This window comes from Ruditapes philippinarum, unplaced genomic scaffold (assembly GCF_026571515.1).
Source record: "Ruditapes philippinarum isolate M1 unplaced genomic scaffold, ASM2657151v2 ctg1434_1_1_1_1, whole genome shotgun sequence".
Classification (NCBI taxonomy): Eukaryota; Metazoa; Mollusca; class Bivalvia; order Venerida; family Veneridae; genus Ruditapes; species Ruditapes philippinarum.
Window position 1 is genome coordinate 13824 of NW_026854142.1, and position 23241 is coordinate 37064.

Consider the following 23241-nt stretch of genomic DNA (forward strand, 5'->3'; position numbering starts at 1 on the left):
TTATATTGGTCCCATTCCAGCAGACAATGCACCAGCAAAGGTCACAATCGTTCCTATAGCAACGTTTGCCAGTTCATGACGCACAAGATCTGCACATATCACGGATGCACAGGCCAGAATTCCGATCACTGCACTCATACATGCCAGTCCGATTGCATACAAAACAAACGTGTCTGCATATATCACAATAAGGCAGCCAATACACGCAAAAAGAGCAAGTCCAAAGGGGAGCAAGTATGTATCAATATCTAGAACTTGCTGAATCAGTCCAACAATGATAGAAAAAAATATACTACATAAATTGTAAACAACAAATACCATCTTTGCTTCAGAATTATCAAATCCTTTCCAGTGTGATATATCAAACATAAAGTCGAGGAATGCATCTGATATTCCTAGAGATATGGAAGCTGCAACAAGAAGGCAGATGTACCGTTTTGTCATTAAACCTTTGAAAAAACTTTCTACATTAACGCGGATTTGTTCTTTTCTCGGTTTCTTACTGATGGTATTATAACAATGTTTTTCTTGTTCCCCAGACTTGTCTTCCGGTTGTAAAGTAAGATTATTACGGCGCAACCATATCATTAAAGAAAACACAAATGAATTACAGAACACTCCACCTATAACTAATAATGTTCCACGTACGCCATATTTTGAATCTAACACATCAAGTAAATAAGGATAAAATAAGCCAGCAATGGAAGGGCATAGGCTTTGTAAGAGAATGCACCAAGACCTTCGTTTCCCTTTGAAAGTCCTGTTTATAACTGTTAAGAAACTGATATAAAATAAGGAAATTCCAATACCTACAACAAAAAGAAATGATCATTATTGTCAGCAAATAGGACTGCACATTTTTATGTAATAATGACGATGATATTTATTTTTCAAAGATGATCTGATGTGTCAAAAACAATGTTGAAGTTTAAAACAAAATATATTTAATACATCTTATTTTAATATGACTGTCAAAAGTATTAAGACAAAAATAATACACCAAAGCAACAACAGCAGCAATATAATGAATTACAAACGATATTTAACAGTCAAATAGTAATTCTTCATTAACTAAAGTTCGGTTTTATTCACAAATAGTATGTCAAATAGACTATTTCGAAATATCCATTGATAAAACATTTAGCAGAAATGTTATCTATGTAAGCGTTGACATACCACGGAGATATGACCCGCCATGTGGTAGAATTGTCGTAAAACAGAAAAAACACCTTATTATAAATTATCCTTACAAATATTATCAAAATCTGTAAAGTGGTTTTGGAAAAGAAGCGCACACAAGATTGAATTTACAGACGGTTTTCTAGGCCAGACTATCATTTTGGAAGACTAAAACTAGTAAACCTCCCTTCAATTCCAGGGTTATTATTTAGTAGTAACTCATCAAAAAAAATTTATATCACCAAATTGGATGTAATATCATTAGAAATTAATCATTTACACTTGAGGACTGTTGTCAAAACTAGCCCTTATAATTACCAGATATATATGGTTTTTATTTATTTTATTTACATTTGTTTTATAAAATTATTACATACAACTTTGTATTACAAGTACAAATATTGCTGCAATGCAGCAATTGAGAAGCTCCGCGCAAAAAAATATGCTCTCATTACAGATACCTTACCAAATCATTCCTGCGCACAAGTCATTTTTCTATTTAGATTAAGTACTAGTGTGCATTATCAAAGTGCATCCAAGCAAGAAATGCAACAAGTGACGATGACCTAGTAGACATCTGATGACCAGATATTCTTATAAACTTTTCAATGGTTAATTGGATTTTACCAGAATTTTACCAGAATTGTATATCATAGATGAATAGGCCGACGAAAGACATTATTCATCATGAACTTTTATAGGCCTGCTAGAGTTAAGAATATTAAATGTATTTTCTTTGGGACATACAAAACAGTAGTCAAAATGAACAAAGTCTGGGTTTTTTTATTAATGTATTTTCTTTGGAACATACAAAACAGTAGTAAAAATGAACAAAGTCTGTTTTTTATTATTATATTTGTAACAAATATACAAATAGCAATAAAAGGGACTAATTTCATGGTAATATTACATGATTTTTTCATGTCAAATTAAGAAAAATGGTTTCTATCAATACCTGGGAATTAAGATACAGTAGCTATATTCTAAGTTCCAGGTAAATACTGGAAGTAGAACACACACTGTAATGAACAATTTGGGATGAATTTCAAAAAGACCAAATTCATGATATTTTTTTTTTGTTATACGCGTTAACAAAAATAATGGTACGTTAAAAATCATGAATAAATTTGCATGGCATGTTGATATAGTGAAACATTATTTAACAATGGAAGATTGTTACCTGAATTTTAGACTGATATGAGGAAATTCACTAACATCATGTTCATTCGAGTCAATTAAAGATATAAAAGCTACTTGGCATTGGTTATAAATAAAGAGCTATTGTTCATTGATTTATTGGGAGATCAATCTACTATTTTGTTGAATTGCTTCAAAATCCTCGTCCAGTTTTAACATAAGGTGTTAAAACTGCAGACGAAAGTTTCTGTTGTTAAAATGTCACAGTGTTCAGCAAATCAACATTTCACTCAAACCACCATAAAACCGATTGCCTTCAAACAAAATAGAATCAACTTCTTACAGCAAACATTCGGTAAATCAGGGTCGATGGTAAAAAAATGTCAGAAGTGCAATCAATGTCGTAATAAAGAAAGGAGCTATTAATTTTACCGGAAAAAAACATGTGGAAACGACAATTTCAAAATGATAACACTATGATATAACAACTGTTAAAATGGCCTACTTAATTTTCTTGATAAATTTATAAAGAGTGCAATTAATGGTTGAATATGTTTGCATTTCATTTCCTGCAAAACTCTCCAGTTCGTTATTTATTACCATAGCGCGAAACAAATGACCGTAAATGGCGTAAATAAAGTTTTGGACTTTCACAATGCGAAGGTCATATCTATTTATAGCTTTCGAATTCATGTACAATAATAAATGATACACAACCAACTGTGTACTACATATAATTAGTAATTTCCTGTAGAAGATACAAATGTAAGAAATAAATTACCAAATTTAAGTTTATTTTTATCTTTGTCTTTTATTCTGCTTTTATATATGAAATTTGTTCCCGTTCTCATCGATAAATATGACATACTGCGAATCACCGAATGGAAAACCAATAGACATGATATATGACTTTACATAATAGAAATCAGAAGGAATTCTTGCTTCCGAATTTATTATTAGCTGTAAATCGAAGGGATTAATTGATAAAATTGGGTCCATGGACAAAAAAATTAGTCAACACAAATAGCAATAAACAAGAAGAAATAAGAAAGTATATACCTCCCAATATGCTAATTGTAGCATAAAGATACCAAATGTTTGTAACGAAAAATGACACTGCAAAACCTGAAGACATGGTAATACTTGACAATAAGACAACGACAGGTAATCCAAATTTGTTGATAATTAATCCGCTTACAGCACCTTTAAACGACAAAAATAATGAATTTAAAAAAAAAAAAGAGAATATTTAAATTATTTATTATAAAGTATTATTTAATATTATTTAAATTAGACCATACCGTTGTTAATAAAAAATATGATTGGTCGATATGCTCTTGACATACAATCTTTTGTAGTAGTAATAATATTTCGTTGAACGGATAGTATAAAAAACTCTGTGCAGAGATTTGTATAAGTATGTCTAATGGAAAACTACAATTCACAAGCCACGAAGAAACGTTTGACAGAAGAAGCATTCGATCCAGATGGTACTTTTCAAACAAGAACGTGTTTAGTTAACCGTCCGTAAACAGGCTCAATCAAAACGAGTCTGCAAAATTTTCAATTTTCTCATTTCCGGAGTTCTTTCTGGATTCTTTATATTTATCTTTTTTAATATAATGCAAGTGTAAACATTAATTTGGTTATTATTGTGAGCTGCACCTTTTTGTTTTCGCCATGATTAAAGAAGAAAAATGAGGAGATGAATTTAGTTTGTAGAGAAATAAAAACATGTCATCTAGAATAGCGTACACAAAAAATATATTTTTACGGCTAATGTCTGGAAATAATTTTCAATATGTACTGTAAAGCTACAGCATTTGTCAAAGCAAACCGTACTTTGATAAACTTTTAACAAGTAATGTCGGCGTAAGTCATGGTACATATTCGTGTCTTGTTTGCTTTGGTCTATACTGTGATTAAACATATAAATGTAAATGTAGCTGTAAGAACATAATTGATACATTTATAAATCTTATTAAGTATTTTCTTCGAAATAATTTAATACATTTTTTAAATCGGGGGTTTTAAAAACTTTTAAAGGTCTGACGGGGTTAAAACCCTATAATTTTAAAAAAAAATTCGTAAAGGGGGGGGTACGTTCCCAAATTTGTTTCATTTGGGAATTTAAATTGGGGGGGTTCCTTTTTGGGTTATTTTTTTTAATTAAACTGAGAAATTTGTTGAAATTTACATTAATTGTAAATTTAATTTGTTAAGGATACCTTCATATAAAATTTTTTCCTTTGTTTTTCATGCCAAAAATTTTTTTAAATTATGTTTTTTTCATGGGAAATCTCAAATTTTTTTTTATGAGTCAAAAATTATTTAGGTAACAAAAAAATTTTTTTTTAAAAATTTGGTTTTAAATTTATGGATTATCTTTCCGGGTTTAAATGAAATTTTTAAAAAATTTTTTTATCATTTTCACGGCCCTTTTTCACCTCAACAAAATGTGACATATGTATCGTTATTGATGAGATGGGTATAAATATATAAACATGTAAGCCGATGAAATAACAAAAAGAGCAACTTACAAAAACTTGTTGATATACCCATCAATAGGGCATGAACAGTAGCTGTAGTTGGTCTGTCTGTTTGAAAAGTGTCACGAATTGAAGTAAACAAAGCCCCAAACGAAAATACTAAACCAAACTGTAATGTAACTAGCACAAACGCCACCCAGAAATATAACCACTTTGTACTGGAAAAGAAAATAAATAACTTATAAATATCAACAAAAATGTTCCTGGTGGTTAAAGCAAGCTGCAACAAGTTAATTTTTTATTCTTTGCAGATTTTTGAATCATACATTCAATGTAAAATCGCACACGTTAAAAGCTATATAGTTCCAGTCCTGATTGATCAGATCATCCTGTATTCAAATGTTGTTACGGTGAACATAGCTGCTATTTATTGTACCGTTATCAATATTTACTTTTTCATTTTCCTATCTTTTCTTCAAATGGAAATCTCCGACTGTTTATTTCCTCATTAAATGTCTTTGGATCCTTCTTTCTTATAGTGTCTAATTGGCTTTTAATGTGGCATCTATCTGGGTGAACCAAATTCGCATACGAAAACCAGGCCAACAACTGCGTTACATTGGCGTTAATCAGAGAAGCGTCGCAACCGCTCGAACATTTAAGGTTTTTTTTTTTTGGGGGGGGGGGGGTTTGCGCTAGGCCTTTCAAGCTTTTACAGAAAGATATAGGAGAGTGTGAATATTTTGAGCAAGAATTACCAAGAATGAGAGTTAATTTAGCAAAGTACTCGTATTGTTCTCTTAATTAGCAAAATACATTAAAATGTAAAGATGTTCACGTGCTGAATAATCACGAATACATGTATATTATGTAACTGTAGTTATATTTCTATGCATAGAAGGAGATTATGAGAGTAAATATTCAACTCGTTGAATACTTGCATAAAGTTATGTATTATGTTGTGTTGGTACGCAAATTTCAACTTTTCGGACAACGTTAAAAATCGGAAAAGTGATTTGAAAGAATCGTCATAAGTAGTCCATATCTTCTTGCAGAAAATCAACACTGAAAATCGTTACTCCATGAGCAATGCCAAAACTCAAATACATTGACAAAATGTTTTACATCGTCAATAATAAACACGAATCTGTTACCCAGATCAAAGATCAATGTCAAATTTTAAGGTAAAAGGGAGATACTTTCCAAATAAAAAGGTCTACAGACAGAGCATATATTGTGACCAATTAGAATTTTTATACGGAGTCTGCAATTTATTCATAACATCAAATGCTTGCATGCCCTTAATTTATAATAAATGCCATACGACATATGCTTAACCTAAAATGACTTTGAGCATTTGGAAATGTATATGTTTAAAGGTCAGAAATATGAAGATTTGCAACCAAGAAAATAGGATTGGATATAATAAACGACCCTAAAGTAATAATGATTCACATCTTCTTTTCGATCTTGAACCTCTCATTACAGTTGAAACAGATCATAAAATATTTGTTGATATATTTTGCACAATATACTTAGAAGAAAAGAAGTTTAAAACGGCAAACATCAGCTTGAATTTAGCAACTAAGATATTATCTTAAAAAATATTGACTGGGCTCTTAAGTGTAAGCTAAAACTCGAATTAAAAGAATCTTATCTTTGATTCATTTTTCCTGATTAATTCGATTCCTCACACATGCCTCTAGTTATGATGAATGTTTTAATTTCCATATCAATGTCTAGCAAACTGTATACCCGGTACATGTTTATAAACATACTTGTACTTTATCTCATTAAATATTCGCGAATGTGTAACTGCCACAATTACAAAATAAAATGCATGCTTTAGAAACAAAAAATAATATTATGTAAATTATAATCTTCTACCATAAGTTTTTATGGGTTGTGGTGACTCATTTGTAATTTTACTTTAGTTAGGACAAAACCTTATAATGTTTTTATTTTATTTATTTTATTTTTTTGCTTGTAATTCTTAAAGATGCACGCCTCCAGATGAGCCAAAATATTTCAAGAAAATCAATATTAAGAAAAATATACTAAAGTTTTAAGAAAGGTAAAAATATTGAAGATCCAAGTTATATTTTACATGTTATGTGCGGTTTAAGACTGATTTCGCAGTATTTTATCATCTTATTTCTACTGCGTTACTAACGCAGTAAGGGCTGTTTTTGCATATGTGGACTACTTTTTGGTAATTTTCTTGGATTATAAGTGCCGATTGCGATATGTACATTACTGTTTTTGTTCACCTCACAATATTTTACTTTTTAAATACATTTCCAAAATTTTCATGAAATTTAACATGAATCTGGAGGCGTGCTGCTTTAAATATAGGTATATTTAGTATGACTAACTTCTATTTTTTATAGACCAACTTCTACTTCGATTTGAAAGCGATGTGTTAATTGGTATCTTTGGTATTAATTTAAATAAACATTCGTATTCATCTAATTCCAAGGTATAATTGCTCTGTTCCCAAGTTTCACAAAGAAAAAATTCATTTAAGTACACGTATATATATATATATATATATCTTAACGCAATCATCCGTGGCAATGGGTGTATTTGTACAATCAAAGTCTTATGGGTTTCCCTCCGATTGATTTTCGTTCTCATCTCCTCTGTTATATCAACAAGCCCTAGATGCAGTCTTGAAATCTGACACCATTCACTTCATAATGCCGAAAAATAAGAGATTGTATCTTATTGACCTATATTTCAACGAAAGATTCGGCCATACATTCAAAACCAGTTTTAAACTCAGCGTTTGCATATTGTGTGTGTGTGTGTTTTTTTAAATTATTTTTTTCGTTCTACTTTGTGTAAATATCAACTTGTTACTGTTTCATGTGGGTTACCAATAAACTTTCTGCAACACTATTAGTCCGCATTTACGTGTCCATTATATCGATTGTTACCATTAAATTACTCAATATTTGAATTATCAAGCTGTCTTTACTTCACATCAAACGATTTTATGTATCTAAAATATTTGTAAGGGGTCAATACTTGCGTAGTTTTTGCAAGGTTAAATTAGGTTAAATTCGGTGTCTCTAAGATTGCCATACACAAAGGGCGGATATTGAAATGTAAGAGACAGTAGAAGAAAACCTTTAGATTCACGCAAAATAGCATTTTGAGACAATTTTGAGCTCATCAAAGTTTTGTCAGCTGTTTTTTCTTCTATTTAATCATTTTGTAAACACAATACAATCGTTTTAATCAATATGCTTTGAATTTAAATCCATTTTATTAACTTAATTCGTTTCTACGTTATATACAACTTTACTTTTGCTAAGAACCATAAATTATTTCTTATATTATCATAATGATAAAACAGATTTCTTTCCTATTTAAAAAAAATCTGATTCAGAAATGTTCTGAAATAATCCCCTGACATGAATGCGTGTTGTCTAATCCGTTACAACTCGTCTAGGTAGCATGGAAAGCATACACTCCAATATTTTCATGTTTTGATTGGGTGTACAATCACATGTCTTACGGCTTCATTATTCAGTGGCTTACATTTCTTACATCTGTCACTTTGATATGGCGAATGCTAACATTAGGCGGCATTCGAGAGAAGTATTGGGCGTCCGTGGCCAAGTGGTTAAGGTCGTTGACTTCAAACCACTTGCCCCTCACCGCTTTGGGCTCGAATCCGGACAGGGACTTTGGATTCTTTCATGTGAGGAAGCTATCCAGCTAGCTTACGAGACGTCGGTGGTTCCACTCAGGTGCCCGTTCGTGTCTGAAATAATGTACGGAAGGGCATCTGAGGTCATCGTCCACCAGTAAAGCTGGAACGTCGCCAAATGACCTATACTGTGTCGGTTTGACGTAAAATCCAAAAATCAAGCGAAGTAGAGCTATGGAGGGCCGTAGGGCCACCTTCTGCCAGATTGGTGCGGCGCTTGGTGTACACCCCATCGTCATCACCAGAGCCTGGAAGAGAGACCGGCTACTTGGTACACCCACCCAATGGCATGCTGGAAGTCGGCAAAGGGTCAAAACACCAGCTCAAGACCGGTTTGTTTGGGCGTTCAGGCACGTCGTGCAAGATTTTGCCTGCAACTTCTTTTCGAAATGACTTGCTTATGCTGCGGGGCTCCTAGTTTCCAGAAGGCTGCATGAAGGTTATTTGCAGTCCAGAAGACCTTGCACACATATCCCATTGACGCTTTTACATCACCACGCCCGTTTGGAATGGACCATTTGGCATACACGGTGGACCATACAACACTGGAGACACGTTCTGCTCACTGATGAGTCCAGGTTCTGCCTAGACTACACAGATAGGCGTGCTAGAGTCTGGAAAAGACGAGGTGAACGGTTTCAGGCTGCAAATATTGCTGATGACCGCTAAGGAGGTGGGTCAGTAATGGTGTGGGGAGGCATCAGCTGAGATGGACGAACCGGCTTGGTTGTGCTAAACAGAGGCACATTGACAGCGATACATAGACAACATCTTAGACAACAAGGTTAGGTTGTATGATGGAGCAGTCGGCGGTCAGTTCATTCTAAAAGACGATAATGCTCGCCCCATAAGGCCAGGGTGGTCCAGGACTACCTAGAGAGGGAGTCTATTGAGCTGCATTGAAAGGCCGGCTCGCTCACATGACTTAAATGCGATAGAACACATGTGGAATGAGCTGCAGGTTAGAATTTCAACTGGTCAGCTGCAATCTAGAACCATTCAGGGTCTTGGAGTCATGGTGGTCCGAGAATGGGCAGCCATTCCCGTTAGAACGAGCAGAAACCTAATAGACAGTATGAGATTGTGCTGCCAAGCTGTCATTGATAGTCACGACCACACAAACGGTTCAGTCTAGCTGTTAACAAAAAACACAATATAACCAATTTGCAAAACACGCTGCATGTTTTGAAATCTTCAAAGAGAAGATCCATTTCTCTATCACACAATCAGAGTAAAACTCATTTAAATGATTAAATTCGTCCTTCAGCTGAATGATAAAACAGTGAATCAACATTAAAACCTTTCGCACGGCGTTAATAAACTTATCCCAAAAATTTTTACATTCAAGCATATTGGTTTTCGCAAAAGTTGAGAAGTATACAGTTTCCATGTTATGTATAGAAAAAATAAGTTTTGAAAAAAATGACCGCCATATTGCTATGCATGCACATAAAACAGCATAAGATAATAAGAAAATCGAGTTTCTTTTTTGTATTGTTTATCATTAATTTAAATATATTTCCAAATAAAACAAAAACAATACGAGTCAGCAAATTAAATTTAAGTACATATGAATGTATATACCCTTAACAAAACATACTGGACGAACAGAAAGTAAAATGAAATTTCGGAAACATGTGAAAGAGGATCACAGTTATTAAGCCTTCATGCCAAAAAACAAATCACCTAAAAGGCAAACTTGAAAAGAAGGCAACATATTCTTAAAACAGTATTTAATCAAGAAAACTGGTACCATCCAAATAGAAAAAATGATAAATAGAAGGAACTTAAACACCACAAACATAAAAATAATGTAATGTTGAACGATTTTCATGAATCACAAACACAACATCTCAGATCGAATATAATGGGCGACTTTTACGGTCTACAACGATGGAGTGATAATGCCAAGGAGAATGTTAAGCACAAAGAGTTAAAGAGGTTATTTTGTCTATGCTTTTTCAAGGGGAACCACTGGTATTTTTCATTGACTTATTTTGAAATTTGTAAACTATTTGCTGCAGTTTTATATTTGTGTGCAAAATTTCAGAGCTTACTCTTTACGTCCAGAATAATCGTGTCAATTGATATGAAAAGAGTTTGAAAATTTTCATTAATATCGGGCTGAAAACATGAACACCAAATCGAGTAAATGCTAAATTTAGGTTAGTATGTATAACTTTCAAAATTATTCTTTAAATAATAACTATTTAATTCAGTACAGTAATGCATTGTTACACTTATTACATTTATCAGTTTGATAACTATTCTATTTGATTGTTTTGATAATTATTTGTTTGGCAGTTGCAATATGATCATTGATGTGTTTTGTTGTTCAATAAATATATATCTTGGATATATCTTATTTCAGTTTTCTCTACTCACCTTTCAGTCAAGCGCACTCAAAACAAATATATGCCGACGGGCTATGTCGGCATTAAAGGCAAATCCCCAACCTTTTCTCAACAACACATTCTCTAGGTTAAAACACAACCGGCTGTCTTGGTCGACACTATGGCAACGCCCAAACGGTAAAAAGATAAATAAAAACTCTTGAATACTTTATATAGCTCGACATAGAAAGCGCTTTCGAGGCCTTCATTCATTCATTCATTCATTTATGCTTTATTTAATTTCCAACCAACCTACGAAATTGCCTTGTCATGTTTATCCCACATCTGAAAACAAGTCAAAAAAATAGAGAGGACAATTGTCATATTTTACTCGACGTTTGATTTTGAAATATCAATTCAAATTCCAAATCAATATCATTATACTAAAAGGGCTATTGTAATTTATCATATTGAGTGATATGACACTTTTCATTTACAAGTAAATATTTCGAACTAGCAACGAGAAATAAGAATAGGGAAATTATGTTATAAAATGATAATTATTTTCAAGACAAAAGCATTTCATTTCATCAATTCTTTTTAATGTCAAACGATTCAAAGACTTAAGTGCTTTTTTGTCTCGCTTTTATTTAAAAATTGTCAATATGTTGTCTTTTTAGGGAGTCACCCGTTTGTTCACATCTAATATTTGTTATCACACTTGGTTGATTCGAAATTTTAACAATAAAATATGTTTACAGTGAGTACTAGTATTTCAAAACGCTCAAATGGCTTTTAAACATTTTACCTTGAAAGTTCACTTGTTCTAAATATTGTTTACAGATTTGTAAATATATTTTAAAGGAAAAAAAAACATTTCAAAAGCCATGCTTTATGAAAATAAAAATCAACCTGCAAATAGTTAATGTTCAAATAAATTTATATTTGCAGTTGTACAATTCGATGTGTTTAACATATTATATATATCGCGATATTTATTAAAATCAAACAATCTGAACTTTAAAAGAAATTACAACGAATCCTTAATAAAGCAGGTCTGGAAACTTTATTCTAAAACCTGTTCAATTAACCTAAAGATGTTTTGAACTAACCATTTTTAATTGGTTTCATTTAAGATACTGAAAGAAGCAACCTTGCACACAATTTATTCGTTACGGTACAAACTTCAAACGGTATGACAATTTGTAGTCCCATCATGTCAAATAAACTCAATGGTGTTCCTTTAAATGCACATTGAGTGATTGCCTGCCAACTATTACTTAATAAGTTCTTCTGTTTAAAAACACTTTCTTAATGTAAAACCTAATTTGTTTTTCTTCAAAATTAAGTGAAAATGTCATAACACACTTATTAATTGTCACCGTCTATATTATAAATGAGCGCTCGCCATCTATACTTTATAAATACTTTATAAATAACCTGAACAAACCTAATGAAAGAACACATATGAGCCGCGCCATGACAAAACCAACATAATGCGCAGTCTGATCAGGATCTATGCTGTTCGCTATCAGTTTCTCTACTTGTTATAGGGTTTGTTAGCGAACAGCATGGATCCTGATCAGACTGCGCGGAGGCGCAGGCTGGTCTGGATCCATGCTGGTCGCAAACGCATTACGTTGGTTTTGTCATGGCGCGGCTCATATATACATGTACTAAAAATGTTTTGAAAAGATTTTCAAATCGAATAAGGAATAATGAACCAGTTCCTTATTCCTTATTCAACGCCGAATAAGGAACAGAGGAAAATACACAGGAAAGAACAAAATTGCAATTGTATATGATAAATCTGCATTAAAACTGCAATAATCAAACAATCAAATGATTGCATAGAACATCTACATAAAATATTTCGAAAAAATGTTCAAATCGAATAAGGACTAAGAAACAAGTTTCTCATTCATTATTCAAATCCAAATAAGTAATAAAAGAAGATACATGAAGAAAGACACCAGTTGCAATTATTTCTGATAACTCTGCATTAGAATTGCAAGGTTCTCTTTCTTAGCGTATCTTCTTTTGTTCCTTGTTTTTGGGGCCGAATTATAACCCTTGAATTTTTTTTTCAAAATATTTTCATGCAGATGCTCTATGCCATGATTTTAAAGATTGATCCTTGCAATTCAAAGGAAGATATATACAAAAGAGTTGCAACTGGTGTCTTTCTTTGCGTATCTTCTTCTGATCATTATTCGGAGTTGTTTTAGAAATAACGAACTGGTTTCTTATTCCTCATTCGACTTCAACATTTTTTTCAAAATATTTTTGGAAATGTTCATTTATGTTTTTGGGAATAAATCATCCTTCCCAATTTTCAAATGAGTTTTATTGGGAAATACCCGAAAAATTTGGGGCCTTTTTGTTATTTTTTTGGTTTTTCTTATTCGGAAGCCCCGAATAGGGAATAAGGTTGATTTCCCTTTTTTGTTCCTTTTTTCCTTATTCATTTTTATCATTTTTTCAAAAAATTTTAATCCCATATGCTTTAGAAATTTTAAAATTTTTAATTTTGATTGATCCTTGCTTTTCTAATGAGAATTTTAAAATAAAATCGCAATTTGGCGCCTTTCTTTTCGAACCCTTTTTCTTTCCTTATGGGATTTTGGAATAAGGAATAATAAAAGGGTTTTCAAATTTCCCGTATTCGCCCTTAAACCCTTTTTTCCCATAAATATTAGTTTGCAGTGCTTATCCCAATGGAATTTTAAATGAAGGGTTTGATTTTTTCCAAATTCCCTAATGGAAGATTAATATTAAAAAAAACCTTAGTGCATTTGCGATATCTTCTGTTCCTTTTTAAGTGTTTTCAGTTTGGTTCTAGTTTGCTGGTCAACCATAAATATTTTTATATAAATACTTATTCTGCTGTTCCTTATTTAGATTTGAATAAGGAATACGGAACTAGTTCCCTATTCCTGATTCGAAAAAAGGAATAAGGAGTAGGGAACTAATTTTAGATACATGAAATATTCACATATCATAAAATATAACTTTAGCTTTAGGGCATTATTTTCGATTAGATCATCTTAATTGCAATAAATATTCAAGTATGCAATAATGGAATAATTATCTATTATTACCGTACGGTCTTATTTTTGTATAATTGACATTATTTTCATTTTCCAAAAAACCTATCATAATTATGGTCTTTGGCCAGTTATTGATAGACTGACCGACATATTGTTACGCATGCGCATAAAACATCATTTAATGATAGGAATATTAAGTTTATGTCTTGTATTGATTATCATTGGATTATTTGAAAATAAAACAAAAACAATACAAGTGAACAATTTTAAGTAGTTAACAATAGCTATTAAGTCTGTATAAATCGAAATTATAAATCAATGATTAGTGATTGGCATAAAACAAAGTGGCAGAGTTAAGAATGATATAGGACAACGCTCCAAATCTCACTGAGTAATTTTCAAAAATTGGTCTATTTCAATGAAACAATTTCTACCTTTTACCCTTAAATGGAAAGCATAAAATCATCTAAACAATGACTAGACAATTTACACAATTTCATTACTATGTTTATTGAATTATCTATAAACTGAACAGGTTTAAGACCCTTCACAATAAAGCAACACTGCATGATCCTTTTTTCACAGTCCATTATAATAGCATATAGATTAAACACATATATTTGTCGATTCTCCAGAAATGTCTTTCACTGGATGCCAATTAAGTTTTCGTGAAACAAAATCCCCTATAAGCAGAACAGCAGCAATTCCTTGTGCCGTTGAAATGATGGCGAAGATAGCGTTGTAAGAACCTGTATTGTCCCTGATAACGCCTGAAATGAAAATACAAACAATAGCATTATATCAATAAGTACAGACAGTATCTCGCCTGTGATGCATTACATTTGTTCCCATATAAGATAATTTACTATAGACTAAAGAAATGAATCATCCGCGAGGACACGTTTATCCTTAACCAATAGTTTATTTTTATTTTCGTTTTTAATTGTGTTAATTTGTTAAACCCGTCATTGGTACAAATGATTCGGGGAGCATCCCAAGTGTTCCTTAAAATTACAGTATAAGTATGTATGGTATGCAAAAATATAAATAGTGATAGTTTATAAAACATTTATGTCAAGCAAGATATTAAAAAGTTTATAAACACATAAATTTTCATATTGATTATTATCATTGATCATTGATTCCTTAATCAATATCTTATCCCTGCTTTGTATTTTGAACCATCTATATAAAGGAATTTTAACATCAAAACTTAAGACATGCTAACATGGTCCTATGTTGTTGGCAAAGGTTTATGACTTGTATCACAGCTAGCCAAGATTAAACGATAATTTATTGTCTTTTCATTCATTGAAACCTGCATTGTTTAATGATCAAACAGAAACAAGGAAGTACTTGCCATAGAACCCTATAATATTGTATGTGAATCCATAACGCATTATTAAATAACACTGAATTGTGTGGGGAAAAACGCTGAATCGTGCAATATAAATCTATACTGGAATGGTTTTAAAGCGATAAGTAAAAAACCAATATATTTTATTGAAAATAAAACTGAAAAAGAAATTAGTAAATACGGCTTCAAAGACGCAACATGTGCATGAAACCTCGACTATGGAATGAGTTTACCTGCTTATCAACTTTAAGTAAGTTACCGTATAATGGTCCCATTCCAGCAGACAATGCACCAGCAAAGTCACAATCGTTCCTATAGCAACGTTTGCCAGTTCATGACGCACAAGATCTGCACATATCACGGATGCACAGGCCAGAATTCCGATCACTGCACTCATACATGCCAGTCCGATTGCATACAAAACAAACGTGTCTGCATATATCACAATAAGGCAGCCAATACACGCAAAAAGAGCAAGTCCAAAGGGGAGCAAGTAATGATCAATTTTTCCCAAAAAAACTTGCTGAATCAGTCCAACAATGATTTTGAAAAAAAATAATCCCCCAATTTAAATTTGGTAAAAACAACCCCAAATTAACCCATTTTTTTGCTTCAAGGAATTTATTAAATTTCCCTTTCCCAGTGTTTATATATCAAAACACCAAAGTCGGACGGAAATGCCCCCTTCCCGGAAAAATTCCTAAAAGGGTTTGGGAAGCGCCAACCAAAGGGAAAGGCCCGAAAAAATACCGTTTTTTCATTAAACCAATTAAAAAAATTTCACATTTAAAAAGCAAATTTTTTTTTCCCTCCGGGTTTTTTTACTATGGATTTATAAACAATGTTTTTTCCCCGTTTCCGGGGGCTTTTCTCCCGGTTGAAAAAGTAAAAAATCAACCGGCGCAACCATTTTCCCCCTTAAAGAAAAACACCAAAAAGAATTACAGAAAAAAACTTCCACCTAAATTTCAAATTTAAAGTTCCACCCCACCCATTTTGTTGAATCCAATTAACCCTCAAAATAAATAAGGGGTAAAATAAGCCACAATGGAAGGGAACATAACTCTGGTAAAGAAATGCACCAGAAATTTTCCCCTTTCCCCCTTTTTAAATCCCCGTTTAAAAAAGTTTTAAAAAAAAATGAAAAAAAATAAGGAAAAATTTCCAAAAAACCTACAACAACAAAAAAATTATCATTATTGTCAGCAAATAGGACTGCAGATTTTTATGTAACAATGATGATGATATTTATTTTTCAAAGAGAATCTGAAGTGTCAAAAACAATTTTTAAGTTTAAAACAAAACATGTTAAATACATCTTATTTTAATATGGCTGTCAAAAGTATATAAGACAAAAATAATACACCATATCAATAACAACAGCAACATGATGAACTACAACCGATATTATAAGTCAAATAGTAATTCTTCATTAACTCAAGTTCGGTTTTATTAACAAATAGTATGTGAAATATCCATTGATAAAATATTTAGCAGAAATGTTATCTATGTAAGCGTTGACATACCGCGGAGATATGACCAGCCATGTGGTAGAATTGTCGTAAAACAGGAGAACACCTTATTTAAAGTTATCCTTACGAATATTATCAAAATCTGTAAAGTGGTTTTGGAAAAGAAGCGCACACAAGATTGAATCTACAGACGGTTCTCTAGGCCAGACTATTACATTGGAAGACAGCCTAAAAAGTTTAGCAACTCACCAATATAGAATATTACCAAATTGGATTTAATATTATTGGAAATTTTCCATCTACACTTGCACTATTGTGAAAATTAGCTCTTACAATTACCAGATATATATGGTCCTTATTTAACATTATTTTTATAAATTATTACATACATGAACAACTTTGCACAATAAACATGAAAAAATAAGAAAGTATATACCTCCCAATATGCTAATTGTAGCATAAAGATACCAAATGTCTGTAACGATAAATGACACTGCAAAACCTGAAGACATGCAAATACTGGACACCAAAAGAACGACAGGTAATCCGAGTTTGTTGATTATTACTCCGCTTACAGCACCTTTAAATGACAAAAAAAATAATTAAAAAACAAAGAGAATATTCAAATATATAATGATAAAGAATTATTTAAATTTAATCATACCGACGTAAATAAAGAAATTTGTTCGGTCAATACGCTGTTGACATACATTTTTCTATAATGGTAGTGATATTTCGTTGAACGGTTATGAGATAAAACGTCTGTGAAAAGATAATACTTAGTAAAACGTCTGTAAAGAGATTAGCATTCTTTGACTGAAATGTTTGGAGTCGTGGAATTATACAACCATTTAACAAAAAATGAAAGTGATAAAAAAGTCAGTTAATGAACAGGCTCAATCAAACCAAGCCTGCAGCATTTTCAATTTTGTCGTTTTGAGCGTCGTTCCTCGGGGATTCCGTTTATCTCTATTTAAATTATTTTTATTGTATTATTGTCTAAAGCTTTTTTGTTATATACAATATAAAACTTTTTGAAATGTCATGAATTCCTTAATGAGAAGTAAGTTGACCAAATTTTCATTGAAATTATTTAAGGTATTACCATCCTAATCGGCACTATTAGGAACTAAACAATTGACATCATAGGTCAGATATATACCTTAAAGAACACCTGTATGCAAAATTTAAACAAAGTTTACCATACGGAAATTAAGTTATGGCCAATTTTCTGAACTCAAGCTAGGATGTTATGAGGGCCTTTTTTTTAGAAATGAGGAACCTTTAAATAATCTGCAATAACATTCTAATGAAATATGTTTTCCCATTAATTTTTGGTAAGAAACAAATAATACCATTCAGCTAACAATCCACATAAGCAAAATTATGGTTTCTACTTAAAATTTTTGAAATCTGTATAAAAATGCTACCCTACACCACCCATTTTTACCACGTGTCTGACCATTTTCCCACTTAGGGAGCCTAATTTAAAAAATCCTTAAAATTTACCCAAATAAGTGCCTGTTTTCAAAGTTTCCCTAAATTTTGAAAGAAGTTTATTGGTTGATCTTGTAAAACATGAAATACTTTTACCGTCTAGTTTTGATTTTATTACACTTACCATAATTATTACTAGATTTAGCATAATTTATCCAATAAATACCTATATAAATTAAAAATCAAAATTAAACACATTTTTCCCAAATGGGACATGAGAGATACATAAATAATGTTTAAAGAAAAAAAAGAAAAAAAAAAAAAGAAAAAATGTTGACCCTTCTGGGAATTGAACGCACGGCCCTCATTTTCAATGTAGTTAACAGTATTTCTAGTCTATTTGAATACTCTTCAAAGCGGAGGTAATGCATTAGGATGGTAATACCTTAAAGATTGTTAGCTTTGGACTGGTTAAAGTGTATTGTGAATTTGAATAATAAATAAGGCGATTAAATCACATACATCTATTGAGTAAAACACTTTCAAATAATATTTACGGCAAATGTCTGGAAATAATTTTCATGGTGTAGAGTAAAGCTACTGCATTTGTCAAAGCAAACTTTATTTTAACCCTTTACCTCATACATACGAGAAACAACGCACTTTCGACCCCCCCCCCCTTTTTTTAGGACTGAAATAGTGAAAAAATGTCCTATTTGGGCCCCAAACACATGTTTTCATTTTAGAAATGTTGCTTAAAAAAGTGAGCACTTTTTCGGCTCCGCCCCCATCCAAAAGATACATCAGGGGGTTGCCAGAAGGGGGATGAGATCCCTTCTGTTGGGGGGGTTGGAAGGGGGGCGGAGTCCCCCTCATCGCCAAGAAAATTTTGGACTTGTGAGAAGCTAAAAATGACCCCATACGATCATAAGGTAACGTGTAACCAACGCTGAAACGCCTTTTACTCTTTCTCAATCCCTTGAGAAGTTGCAGCACTTTGAAATAAATTTAGATGGAAAAAATCGAGGCAAAATAGTGATTTTTGGCAATTTTGAGATGTCCCCTCATTGCCATGGTAACAGGAAAATTAAGACTGAGCATGTCGTTACAAAGGCAATGGTCAAGTCAACATTTGTGCCAAGTTTGATTAGTATTGAAGCATTTTTCATAGTTTCATAGCATTTTGAACTTGTAACAGGAGGATTTTCAGTGAAAACGGTCATTTTTCACAATATGCTCATGAGGGAAAAGGTTAATAAACTTTTTACAAGCAATGTCGGCGTAAGTCCGAGTACATATTTAGCTCGTGTCTTGTTTGCATTGGTCTATACTGTGATGATTAAATACTTTAAATGTAAATATAGCTGTAAGAACTTAATTGATACATTTATAAGTCTTATTCTGTATTTCTCCGAGATATTTTAGGACGTTTAAGTCGGTCAAATCTTAATGGTCTGACCGGTTAATCCCTATAATTGGAGAGGCCACAGTGTTGAGAATGATTGCTGGCGGCATCCATTTTTGCGTATCAAATTGAAGCTAATGCATCGCATTTTAAGCCTTAAAACATTAGAATCAGTCTACAAAAATTGTTATGTGCATGCTCTGCCTCAAAATACGACTGAACTTAAACGAAAAATAAACATCGAAGTGAACAAATCGGTACAAGGAAAAATCGGAAAATATCATTTACGTTACTTAACACTTCGAGCAATGGTTCATTCCGTTTTTAATCCTTTAAACTGTATAATCGATTATTGTTTTCTGAATAGCGTTTTACTTTTTAATGTTCCGAATATTAGGAACAGTGAACATTATAGCAACAATATCACCATACACTATTATCACGGGGGAGGAAGTGTTACACGAAGGATGGAGTTCTTATAATAACTTGTTCAGGAGTTTTTGTGATAACTGTCACGGAGTTCGTCGGAAAACATCTATATATACTACAAAAACACTCGTCAAAAATGGTTATTTTCATAGTTCAAAAATGAGTTTAGGTACTAAATTAAAGCTTGTCTTACATCTTGTATTATGATTCACAGGCTAATTTTCATCGCCTCTTGCTTCAAATCTGGTAGATTTGAGTAAAATTTCCAAATTACTTCCCAATTCACAAGTATTGACCGGTTTATTTCTGGCCTTCATCCTTTACATACATAATTACCTATTTATAATGCAAAATTGCAAACATAAAGCACCGGCTAACATATTTATACCCGTTTTTTTTCCAATGTCCCGGAGTTCTTGTGATAACTCTGAAGATGTCACAGAGTTCTTATGATAACTTTTGTTATTGCCAGTTTGTTTTTTGCGCTAAATCACGGCACGTTTTAGCGTTTATTATCATTCAATAAGATTGTAAATCATTATGAAATGTAGTACGCTCATATATGACCGAGTGAACGGTGTACCGAAAATTTGCTGTGAGCTGGTATGACTAAATTACGCAACGGAGATTTTTTGGCGCAAATGGCGAAAATGGCACAACCTTTTCTCAAAAAATATGATAAACAAGATAAACAAGGAAAGGCGGCGTTCAATGAACGCAACCACCACATGATCCAGCAACAAGAACCAGTGGCAAGGAGCCCAGGCGGACCCCAAACAAGTTTGATTTTCTTGCCATATTGTGGTTGGAGGCATGCAGCAGTATATATTGTTTATTCCAATCAAATGATATATACATTATTAATGTAAATCTGGGACTTAAAAATTGTTTGATTAACATACTTTATGCCCGTTTTGGAAAATCTCTGGTGCCTTTTATGTCTCCAAATATTTTCGAAATAAACACATCTTCAACAGCTGCAAAAAAAACTCTCGCATGCCTCTTTTTAAAGAAGCAAACTTGTTTTAAAAAGTTTTCGTAGGTGTGTACGTCCAGTTTGTTTCATAAGGAATGAGTGTGGGTTCATTTAGATTGTCTTTTGACTTAAACTGAGCATTTGTTGAATTTTTATATTAATTGTACTAAGAATTATATTATATTTCATATATTTTACCCTCGTTTACATGCAGATTGCTTTACTTCATGTTTATTTCATGCATATCTCAAATTTTGTTTATGAGTCAACATTATTTAGGTAACAAAAACTTTTTTTCAAATTAGTATTCAAGTTTATGGATTATCTTGCCGATAAGTGAATTTTGAAATTTTATTATCATGTACATCGCATTCTTCACGCTCAACAAAATGTGACATATGTATCTATTGATGAGATGGGTATAAATATATAAACATGTAAGCCGATGAATAACAAAAAGAGCAACTTACAAAAACTTGTTGATATACCCATCAATAGGGCATGAACAGTAGCTGTAGTTGGTCTGTCTGTTTGAAAAGTGTCACGAATTGAAGTAAACAAAGCCCCAAACGAAAATACTAAACCAAACTGTAATGTAACTAGCACAAACCCCACCCAGAAATATAACCACTTTGTACTGAAAAAGAAAATAAATAACTTATTAATATAAACAAAAATGTTCCTTGCGGTTAAAGCAAAATGCAACAAGTTAATTCTTTGTTCTTTGCAGATTTTTGTATCATACATTCAATGAAAACCTATGTCTTTTTCAGTAATTCAAACGTTTACATCGCACACGTTAAAAGCTATATAGTTCCAGTCCTGATTGATCAGATCATCCTGTATTCAAATGTTGTTACGGTGAACATAGCTGCTATTTATTGTACCGTTATCAATATTTACTTTTTCCAATATTTACTTTTTCATTTTCCTATCTTTTCTTCCAATCTCCGACTGTTTATTTCCTCTTAAAATGTCTTTAGATCATTCTTTCTTTCGTTGAAGTTGAATACTTGCATAAAGTTATTATTAGAACATGTGTTGGTTCGCAAATTTCAACTTTTCGGACAACGTTAAAAATCGGCAAAGTGATCCGTATAATTGCTTTGAAAGAATCGTCATAAGAAGTCTATATTTTTTTGCATCAAATAGTTTGCTAAAAAGCAATGTATCTATTCTTAGACGGCCGTTTCGAATTGTTACATCAAAATTATATAGAGAAAAACAGAATTCCTAAAGAAAGTCCAACACAACAAAATTGAAAATGTTGCAGGCTCTGTTTGATTGAGCCTGTTCATGGACGGTACTGGAAAGTTCAAGTTACCGTCCACGCCCCACTAACACCGACTTAAGCAGAATTCAACATTTAATACGAAAATGGTGAATTTTGAATTTAGAAACATCCGCAGATGTGTTCATACGGCGGTTATCATGGAACCTTCAATGTGACACATTAATGCCATTCCATGAAAAGCGGCGTATGGTCCCCAAATAAAAGAATGCTTTTGCCCTAAACGAGAAAACAATGGGCGGAACTATATAAAATTGAATTTTGAAAGGGGATCTGAGGTTATGAAGCCAGCATATCACGGATAAGACGTCAAAAGACAAATTTAAAAAAGCAGGCAACACATCCTAAGGGTGATTATACAGTATTCAAGTAGGAATACTGGAACCACCCAAGTTGAAGTCATGCATAGTATGTTTTGGTCTGGATTGGAAAAAAAATTAATATTCGGTTTACTCTAGTTTGAGTTGACCTATTTTTCTATTATCACTAGCTAATACAGTAGATTCAACACACTGAAAATCGCCACTCCATGAACAATGCCAAAACTCAAATACATTGACATATGTTTTACATCGTCAATAATAAACACGAATCAGTCACTCAGATCAAAGATCAATGTCAAACCTTAAGGTAAAAGGGAAAGGGTAAAAAGGTCTACAGACAGAGCATATATTGTGACAAATTGGAATTTTTATACGGAGTCTGTAATTAATGCATAACATCTCATGCCGCATGCCCTTCATTTTTAATAAATGCCATACGACATATGCTTAACTGAGCATTTGGAAATGTTTATGTTGGGCTCTTAAGTGTTTAAGCTTAAACTCGGATTAAAACAATCTTACCTTTGATTCATTTTCCCCGATTAATTCGATTCCTCACACATGCCTCTAGTTATGATGAATGTTGAAACTACCATATCAATGTCGTGCAAACTGTATACCCGGTACATGTTTATAAACATACTT

General features: G+C 32.5%; 1 protein-coding gene across 1 annotated transcript; it reads right to left on the reverse strand.

Annotated features, from left to right (window-relative positions):
- Nucleotides 1-23241, reverse strand: LOC132739094 (monocarboxylate transporter 2-like). Its single transcript, XM_060726745.1, has 4 exons — nucleotides 23119-23241; nucleotides 21453-21619; nucleotides 17172-17315; nucleotides 1-809 (listed from the first exon to the last, which is right to left on the reverse strand). Exons 1-4 carry the CDS (start codon nucleotides 23127-23129, stop codon nucleotides 1-3), a joined length of 1131 nt encoding a protein of 376 aa, XP_060582728.1. The 5' UTR covers nucleotides 23130-23241.